The 10,186-nt window shown below is 48.3% G+C and overlaps 1 protein-coding gene across 11 annotated transcripts in view; it reads right to left on the minus strand.

The window, feature by feature from the left end:
- The window catches only part of MAPRE1 (microtubule associated protein RP/EB family member 1), a 35,826-nt gene extending 26,010 nt beyond the window's left edge, over positions 1-9,816 (minus strand). For 4 of the 11 annotated variants that reach the window (XR_004345712.1, XR_004345711.1, XR_004345710.1 and 1 more), the window contains exons 1-2: positions 9,681-9,765; positions 4,304-4,427 (exon numbers count right to left, since the gene is read on the minus strand). Coding sequence is in view for 6 of the 11 variants with exons in the window: in XM_032604565.1 (XP_032460456.1) it covers positions 4,304-4,424 (121 nt within the window). In the remaining 5 variants the exon portion in view is untranslated. Of the gene's footprint in view, positions 1-4,303; positions 4,428-9,296; positions 9,481-9,680 lie in introns of those variants that run through there. The other 7 variants (XR_004345713.1, XM_032604560.1, XM_032604564.1 and 4 more) reach the window with 7 other exon arrangements.
- Between the last annotated feature and the right edge of the window lie 370 nt (positions 9,817-10,186).

A 10,186-nucleotide genomic window follows, 5' to 3' on the forward strand; every position in this document is an offset into this window, starting at 1 on the left:
GGAAGCTGAGACCCCATTTCCTAAACGTCAATGTGAAACACAACACAACCTTCTACATACTCTGAGAAAAGTCCCACACGGCTCTCAAGAGGTGAACTAGCTGTGAACAGAAGTTTGTTTACAAATCACGTGCGTAAGTATTCTGCACTGGGTCTTCCCTGGTGGTTAAGAATCCACCTGCCAACGCAGGGGACACGGGTTCGAGCCCTGGTCTGGGAAGAACCCACATGCCACAGAGCAACTAAGCCCGTGCACCACAACTACTGAGCCTGTGCTCTATAGCCCATGAGCCACAACTACTGAGCCCACGTGCCACAACTACTGAAGCCCGCAAGCCTAGAGCCCGTGCTCCACAACAAGAGAAGCCACTACAATGAGAAGCCCACTCAACGCAATGAAGAGTAGCTCCCACTCGCTGCAACAAGAAAGGCTGAGCGCAGCAACGAAGACCCGACGCAGCCAAAAATAAATAAATAAATAAATTTTCAAAGAAAAAAAAAAAGAAGTATTCTGCACGTTCTACTGGGGAAAAGCCCTTTATCTAGGATAAGAAAAATGGCAGGCAGCAGGCAAAGTTGAAACTCTTCAGATTTTTAATGAGACAATATCACTATAATTGATAATATGTAATTTACATTTGTTCAACTCTCCTCCAAATGCTTCTTTTAAAAGACACAGCATGGGCTTCCCTGGTGGCGCAGTGCTTCAGAGTCCACCTGCCGATACAGGGGACGTGGGTTCGTGCCCCGGTCCGGGAAGATCCCACATGCCGCGGAGCGACTGGGCCCGTGAGCCATGGCCGCTGAGCCTGCGCGTCCGGAGCCTGTGCTGTGCAACAGCAGTGAGAGGGCCGCGTACCACAAAAAAAAAAAAAAAAAAAAAAAAAAAAGACACAGCATGTATACAGCAGAAAGAGTATAGGCTGTGTGGTCAGAAAGATCCTGGGTTCAAAATCAGGCTCTATAACGTCTAAGCTGTGCCCCGTGCAGTCTCCTCCTGTGTAAAACGAGAATGTGTCCTGCCCCTTGAGAGATCTAGGTTCACCTCAAGGGTCTGGTGCAGAATCAGTATCTGAGAGCTATTTTTACAGGTGAGCCTCACAACAGTGCAAAAGGTGAACCAGATCCTACTACTCCAGTTTATAGATGAGGAACCAGAACATTATGGGATTTGGGACTTCCCTGGTGGTCCAGTGGTTAAGACTCCGTGCTTCCAATGCAAGGGGTGTGGGTTTAATCTCTGGTTGGGGAATTAAGATCCCACATGCTGCACGGAGCAGCCAAGAAATAAAAATAAATAACTAAGAATAAAATAATTTTTTTTTAAAGTTATGGGGCTCGTCCAAAGTCACATGGCTCAATGCAGACTGAAGTCTCTTCATGCCAAGTCCTGACTACTCATGACAGCTCCCTGTCTGAATGAGACAAATCTGGAGCCAGATCAGCACATATACAACTTATCTACATGTGAAAAGAGATCTCATTTTTGAATTAACTAAGTGAAATACATCTTGGAGTATATTTATAATAGAAAGAAGTAATTTTTAGGGAGAAACTGCTGGTGAAAAAGCTGGCTCCAAAGAAAACTAAGATGACCTCATCCCCCCCATTAATCACCAGGCAAACAAGTGCTTTAAAAGCCTCCAACAAATGGGGATGTGGCAGTGAAACTGAGGAAATTAACAGAAAGCAGGGGGAAAGCAGCACGGATCTAAGACTAACAGCCAGTGCCTAAGACTAACAAAGCAACTGATGTTTAATAAGCATGACTCCTGGGCAACCCTGTCTCACTGTACAACTTCACATCTAGCCTCTCTGACTATCTATAAAACTGAGATTAAATCTCACAGGGGAGGGATTTCCCTGGTGGTCCAGTGGCTAAGACTCCACGCTCCCAATTCAGGGGTCCCAGGTTCGAGCCCTGGTCAGGGAACGAAATCCCACATGCCACAACTAAGAGTTCGCATGCCACAACTAAAGATCCCTGGGCACTTCCCCGGTGGTCCAGTGGTTAAGAATCCGCCTTCCAGGGACTTCTCTGGTGGCGTAGTGGTTAAGAATCCACCTGCCAGGGCTTCCCTGGTGGTGCAGTGGTTGAGAGTCCGCCTGCCGATGCAGGGGACACGGGTTCGTGCTCCAGTCCAGGAAGATCCCACGTGTCACGAAGCAGCTAGGCCCGTGAGCCATGGCCGCTGAGCCTGCGTGTCCGGAGCCTGTGCTCCGCAACAGGAGAGGCCACAACAGTGAGAGGCCCGCGTACCACACACACACACACAAAAAACAACTTATGTAAGAGAGAAAAAAGAATCCACCTGCCAATGACACAGGTTCAACCCCTGGTCCAGGAAGATCTCACATGCTGCAGAGCAACTAAGCCCATGTGCCACAACTACTGAGACCGCATGCCACAACTACTGAAGCCCGTGCGCCTAGAGCCTGTGCTCTGCAACAAGAGAAGGCACCACAATAAGAAGCCCGCGCACCACAACAAAGAGTAGCACCGGCTAGACGCAACTAGCGAAAGCCCACATGCAGCAATGAAGACCCAACGCAGCCAAAAAAACCAAAAAGAATCCACCTTCCAATGCAGGGGACACGGGTTCGATCCCTGCTCAGGGAACTAAGATCCCACATGCCACTGGGCAACTAAGCCCATGCGCCGCAACTACTGATCCCACACCGCAACTACAGAAGCCTGTGTGTCGCAAAGAGCCCACGTGCTGCAACTAAGACTCGATGCAGCTAAATAAATAAATGTAAATAAATTTAAGAAAAAAACAGGGGCTTCCCTAGTGGCTCAGTGGTTGAGAGTTCGCCTGCCAATGCAGGGGACACGGGTTCGTGCCCCAGTCCGGGAGGATCCCACGTGCCGTAGAGCGGCTGGGCCCGTGAGCCATGGCCGCTGAGCCTGCGCGTCCGGAGCCTGTGCTCCGCAACGGGAGAAGCCACAACAGTGAGAGGCCCGCGTACCACAAAAAATAAATAAATAAAATAAAATAAAAGAAAAGAAAAAAAAGAAAAAAACAAAACAGAAACAACAAAAAAACGAGGTATGCCTGTACACTTCTACAATCATCTGAAAGTTTACAAAACTTAATAAAAAAAAAATGTTGTGTGCTGCAACTAAGACCCAACTCAGCCAAAACTAAATAAATATTTATTTTTTAAAAAAAGAAAGAAAAGTTGGAAATAACCTAAATGTCCAAAAATTGGGAAGATATTAAACAACTCCACCATATCTACAGAAAGAAATAGTATACAGCCATTAAACGTAATTATTTCCAAGACAGTGAAAGACACTAGAGAATATCCACAATTTAATGTTAAGTGAAAAAAAGCTGGAATATATACAAATATATATGTGCACAGAAAACACCCAAACAGTGGCTTTCTCAAAATGAAACCACCGGCATTTTTTATTTTCTTCTCTCTAGTTTTCTAAAGGTTATACAATTAGTATAGACAGAAACAGAACATGTTTTTGTTTTAAATCATTACCTCTCTGCCAGATTCTTAGTAAATAGTAGGTCAATAAAGTTGTGGCTGAAATGGCAAACTTGCCTGAGTTTGGGCTTGTGCTACTTGGGAATAAGAAACGCCACTGGGGGCTTCCCTGGTGGCACAGTGGTTAAGAACCTGCCTGCCAATGCAGGGGACGTGGGTTCGACCCCTGGTCCGGGAAGATCCCACATGCAGTGGAGCAACTAAGCCCGTGCACCACAACTACTGAGCCTGTGCTCTAGAGCCCGTGAGCCACAACTACTGAGCCCACGTGCCACAATTACTGAAGCCTGCACGCCTAGACCCCGTGCTCCACAACAACAGAAGCCACTGCAATGAGAAGCCCACGCACCGCAACGAAGAGTAGCGCCCACTCACCACAACTAGAGAAAAGCCCACACGCAGCAACAAAGACCCAATGCAACCAAAAATAAATAATAAATAAATAAAAAAAGAAACACCACTGATAAACTAATATAGAACTAGAACAATTGTAACTATTGTCCTTAAATAAGTCACTTCAAATTTGGATGCACAACAGTGCAGATGGAGAAGCTGGGACTAAGCTGCAGGCCTCAGAATGGAGCCTCTACAGCAGGAGACAGTGGACACACAGGCCAGAACAGAGCATGCTCTTTTTAAGCACAGTTCCTCTCAGAAGTGGAATCAGGGCAGAGCTGAAAGAAACCGGGCAGCCCCAACACAGAACCTGAACCTGCACCTTTTGCAATCAGATACGGGCCTGTGCATCCCTGAAGGACCCGCAGACTTTCCTGGAAAAGGGGCCTACTGATTTCTCTTACCTGAGCACAACTGTTCAATCTTTGTCAGATTCAACTGCAGAGACTCATTGATCCAGGCCAGCATGTCATGTCGACTGAGGTTATCACTGGTGACCGACGTTGAGTACACATTCACTGCCATCTTCTACACATGTGAGGAAAAGAGAAGGACTCGTGTTATTGGGCAGCAAGAAGGAGCAAGCATTTCCTGGAGTCACCAGGGCAGACCTGTGGGGACACTCAATTTATAAGCCTCACCTTCTTCCCCAACAGGCCAAACCAGAGACACTAGGATTCCAGCCACAAGCCTGGATTCCATGAATAAACATGACCTGAAATGAAATACATCAGCCAGCCTAAAATTCAGGCCCCGTTTTAACATGATTGGCATAAAATTTAATGGGATTGGCATAAAATTTTAAGCTACAAAAGACACTAAGTAAAGGAATGACTGTTTTATGAAGGGAGGCTGATGCACAAGCAAAAATGTTCTCTGCTTAGAAAACGTCAATCCAAGTTTATCCACTAACATATCAAAATGTTTACACCAGTTTTCTTCAGATGGTGGGCTTTTGTATTAATTTCTCTTTAGTTTCCACTATAAAGTTTTCCAAATTTTCTTTAAAGACTATGTCCACTTTTATAATCAAAAAAGTAAATAACCTCTTCAATAACCTAAGTACTACAAGATGTTGGCAATGACCTCACAGTGAAGAGACCTTAGTACCAATTCCCTGCTGAGCCTCCTGAAGACAGGGCACCTGAGGGCCTACTAAGCACCAGAAGCTTAGCAGACACTTGTCACTTAACCCAACAACTCACTGCAAGGCTCACTTTATTCTCCTCATTTTACAGATAAGGAAAAAGGTGCAGCACAGAAGCCCTAGGAATTGGCAGCCAAGTCTGCCTGGCCCCATCATCCACATTCTTTCCGCTCCCCTAGAAAATCTGCCCCTCACCTTTCTGCCAGGCTTTCCAATTCAAAACAAGCACAGAGAAACACATTAACTGAAAATGTTTACCAAGCACTGTTCTAGGGGAAACAGATATGCAGGAAAGACAAGTTGCCTGTCCACAGGAAGCTCACTTTCTAGTATAAGTCTGACACTGACCACATACACAAATGTCATTTCAGGCAACCATTTACGTAATGAGGGTGGAGGGGAATGTGGTCAGGGAAAGCCTCTCGGAGTTGATGTTTGAGCTTAAGAATCAGAAGGAGGCAGCCCCGCGAAGATGTGGAAGAAGGGTGCCTACAGGCCAGTGAGCAGAGGGATAGCAGGAACAGAAGTGGGAAAAGAAGTGAAGAAGCCAGATCCTGTTAGGACTGCAGGCTGTGCTGAGGAGTTTAGATTTTACTCTTTAACTGTTAAGGAATCCATTGTGGGGATTTTAAGTGGGGTAGAATCACACTCTCGTTTAAGTTTGAAAAAATTACCCTGGGACTTCCCTGGCAGACCAGTGGTTATGATGCCACGCTTCCACTGCCAGGGGCACGGGTTCGATCCCTGGTCGGGGAACTAAGATCCCGCTGGCACAGTGTGGCTAAAAACAAAAAAAAGAAAAAAAAAAGAAAAAAAAAGAAAAAGATCACCCTGACAACTGGTGGAGAACAGACAGTGGGAAGGGAAGACTCAAGCAATATGAGATAAGGGGAGGTGTATCCAGATCTAAATGAAATCCCTGGGCAATTACCATGAGGACACATGACTATAAAATATTAAATTTCTTTTTTTTTTTTTAAATTTATTTATTTATTTTTGGCAGTGTTGGGTCGTCGTTTCTGTGCGAGGGCTTTCTCTAGTTGCGGCGAGCGGGGTCCACTCTTCATCGCGGTGCGCGGGCCTTTCACTGTCTCGGCCTCTCTTGTTGCAGAGCACAGGCTCCAGACGCGCAGGCTCAGTAGTTGTGGCTCACGGGCCCAGTTGCTCCGCGGCATGTGGGATCTTCCCAGACCAGGGGCTCGAACCCGTGTTCCCTGCATTAGCAGGCAGGTTCCCAACCACTAGCGCCACCAGGGAAGCCCCAAAATATTAAATTTCAAGATGATCTTGACATTTAAATTTTCCTCGTTTCATGTGACATCAATATGACCAACAGGAGGAAAAAAACTCAGAGCGAATTTGGAACCACCATGGGTCACCATGCTCTCTTGTGGCACTTCATTCCTTCACCTAGCGACTAGCTAGACTTCCCACGTGTCTCCTGCACGCCTCACGAGTCACACAGCTACAGAATGAGAGAGCCAGAAGATGAAGATCTCCCATCCAATCCCCTTTTTATGAACAGAGGTGACTGCGGTCTAGAGAGATAAATGACTTGGCAGGTCTGTGCCCTCACATCCCACATTCCCCCATTCCCCGCAGCACTTGACACACTGACTTGCACACAACGGGCTCAGTAAATGCTACCTGTTTTCAGGCTGGCAGGAGAGAGGAAAATGTGTCTGTGTAAACTCTTTTCAGAAAGCAAACTATCAACACTATTACTTAAACTCAAATGAGAAAACCATGTTATACAAGGAGCCAATACAATTTAGTTCCTAACTCCACTGGGAAATTAATCCCACAGCACTTCATTCAAACCTCGGCAACTGTCATTACCTCTTCATTTCTGAATCATTCCCGGATGAGATCTGGACCAGTAGGCAATTTGCTCCATACCAAGAGCTGAGTATCTGAAGCCTGGGTTTGAACGTGAGGCTGTCACTCATTAGCTGTATAACCTTGGGCAAGTTACTTAACTTCAATACACCTCAGTTATCTTGTGAGTTAATGCTACCTATCTGAAAAGGGTGAGGTGAGGTTTAAATGAGATAATGCACAAAAAATTATTTCGTATTAAACAAACAAGCGCCAGGGCGGGGAGGGACCTCGTCTCACTCATCCTCCTATCTCCAGCGCCAAAAACAGTGCCTGAGACTTGCCACCACCATCTCTCATCTCCATCCACCACAACAGCCATCAAATTAGTCTCTAACTCAAACTGTTTTTACACAGCAGCCAGGGAGAATCTTCTGAATCAAAAATCAGACCAAGTGTCTCCTCTGTTTAAAATCCCCAAATGAATGAGTAAATGAAATGCATACTGTGCGCAAAATGCTATTATCAGGTACCAAGGTGAGACACATCCAAACAAAAACCACCACGGTCCCAGGCTGAGCACCTGTAATCTATTTTGGCGACATTCATATATACGTACATCGGGTAATGTGTGTGTCATGTTGCCATAAAGTGTAAGCAGCTGGTTAAGCCACGTGTGTCTCCTGACCACACCCCACCTCAGAAAACATTAATGGCCTTTCATCATCATATAATTCAAAACTCTTTCATTAGCAGTACATTAATACCTGGCCCCATGTGCTCTGCAAACTCTGCAGCCACTAAATACATGGGGTTAGGCACCCTGTAGATGTGCAGTAAACATCCACTAACTCAACTACTTAATTGGCTCTTCCAGGCAGTCAAAACAGAGCCCAATTCTCAGAGCCTCAGCTACAGCTCGTGACAGCTCAGTCTTCCTCTACAAGGATCCCACTGCTTGGCCTCAGTGGAAGACCCCATGACCATCACGTAAACCTCACCCCCTTAAAAGGCTCCTTGGTCCATGTTTCAAGTGCCTTGAAAAAAGCTCCCCCTTGCCTCTCCAGGTATCTCTTCTCCTTCAGCAGGTCTCCTAGCAGGCCCCCAAACCCACTTTGATTCACTGATGGCTGATGAGCACCTATTACTTTCAAGGCACCATACTGAGCCCTGTGGAAAGAGGGGGAGGAAGGTGCCACCAGAAAAAAAGCAATGTGACACTAAGTAAATACTTCACCTTTCCGGATCACAAAGAGCTCACCTGTAAAAGATGAACAATATCTTCACAAGGTGGTGGTGAGGATTAAATGAGAATCTGAGTGAAAGCACAGCGTGTCCTACGCTTCCCTATGTGCCAGAAACCACTACACACTTTGACACACCACCGCAAAGGGCACGTTGGATAAAACATGCCCTCTAGATCTGATCCTCAGGGAGGCAGCATAATACAGAGGTTAAGGGCCTGGACTCAAGAATCACAGACGGGCCTCCCTGGTGGTGCAGTGGTTGCCGATGCAGGGGACACAGGTTCGCGCCCTGGTCTGGGAAGATCCCACATGCCGCGGAGCGGCTGGGCCCGTGAGCCGTGGCCGCTGAGCCTGCGCGTCCGGAGCCTGTGCTCCGCAACGGGAGAGGCCACAACAGTGAGAGGACCGCGTACCGAAAAAAAAAAAAAAAAAGTCACAGATGTGGATTCAGCCACTTGCTGGACACCATAAAGCAAATCATCTCTCAGAGCCTCAGTCCCCTAATTTGTAAACTGAAGATAATAACTCTTAGAGACAGCGTAATATTAAATGACATAATGCCACACAACACCTGGCACACAGCAAGTGCCCCATTAGCACACAGCTATTATTACTACTCTTAGAGATACCCCATTACAGAGGTGGATGGCAGGGCCGGTGTACCTTCCTTCAATGGGCCTCAGGAGTCTCATTCCCAAAATGGAGGAGAGGCCAAGCTCTGCCCTGCAGCACCCCAGGTCAGCTGTGAAGCAGGGACTGAAAAAGCACTGTTCATGTCACCTTGTTATATTATCTTCCCAGTGAGCATATAAAATTATCTTTTCCAAGTATTAATTTTCTCATTTCCTGTCTTCCCACCAAAATGTAGACTCCTAGAAAGCAAGTCTTTGCCCTCCTGCTCCTGGATGTATAGCCAGCGCTTAGCACAGTGCCTAGCACCTAGTGGATGCTCAACAAATACCGATGAAGAAAGGAGGAAGTCCAGTGAGCTGGCCTGCTTTTTGCTTTTTTGCTATGTACCACGACGAGAGCTTTCTGCATGTAGTATCTTCGTCCCCCGTTTTACGGATGAGAAAACTGAGGCCCAGAGAGGTTAAAACACCTGCCCAAGATCGCACAGCAGGGAATTCAATACAGGTATGAATCCAAAACCCGAACTCTTAATCAGGCAGCACCGTCTCCTACCGTGGGGGTCCTCAGAGCTCCCAGCAGGACCCACTTCAACTACACAGGCCCCCTACCCGGCACAGCGACCCCGGAACCTCCTGCCTCCGCCGTCCGGGTTCCACGCCTCGGCCGCAGCCCATAAGCCCCCACGCCGCCGAGCAGCAGCCCCCACTTCCGGCCCGAGGCCCCGCCCCCCCGGCAGAGCGGAGAGCGCGCGCCCCCCAGCCTGGCCCGCGCGCTTCCCCCAGCCTGGCCCGCGCGCGCCGGGTCACGGCCCCGCCCTTCCCCCACCGCTGAGGGGAGCGGCCAGAGCACCGCTCGCAGAACCCGCCGGCGCTCTACCCGCCCCGAGGCCCGCCCGCACGCCCCCGGCCGCCGTCCCGTGCCCGCTAGCCGGCTCACCGGCTCTCGGCTGGACCGCGTCCGCTGCCCGTACCCGGCTCCGGTTCCGTCTTCGTCTCGTTCAAACCGCCTGACCCCGCCCGCCCGCCCGCGCGATGACCTCACACGCACCCCCCCGGTTACGCGCCGACGTAAAGGCTCGTCATCGCCCGCCGGCTCCTTTTATAGAGAGGGACTAAGCCGCGCACTGGGGGCGGAGCCCGACACTTGATCGACGGCTGGGGTGCCCAAGGGGCGGGGCGCCGGCTGCCGTGGCAATGCAGCCGCGTGGTCTGTCGCAACCAATGAGATCCCTCCTCGTGCCGGTGGGACTCCGCCTAGAAGGCGGGATCCAGTTACAAATTCTACACCCCCAGTAGCCAAAAAATTTGGTTTTACAATGAATTTCTACAAAAATGAGTTATTGGATAAAAAATAAATCAATACGGGCTTTGAGGAAGGACTTAAAAGTCACCTCAGAGACACATTCTGTGACTATTCTATCTAGAATGACCCTACAACCTCAT

This window comes from Phocoena sinus, chromosome 15 (genome assembly GCF_008692025.1).
Source record: "Phocoena sinus isolate mPhoSin1 chromosome 15, mPhoSin1.pri, whole genome shotgun sequence".
In the NCBI taxonomy this organism is placed as follows: Eukaryota; Metazoa; Chordata; class Mammalia; order Artiodactyla; family Phocoenidae; genus Phocoena; species Phocoena sinus.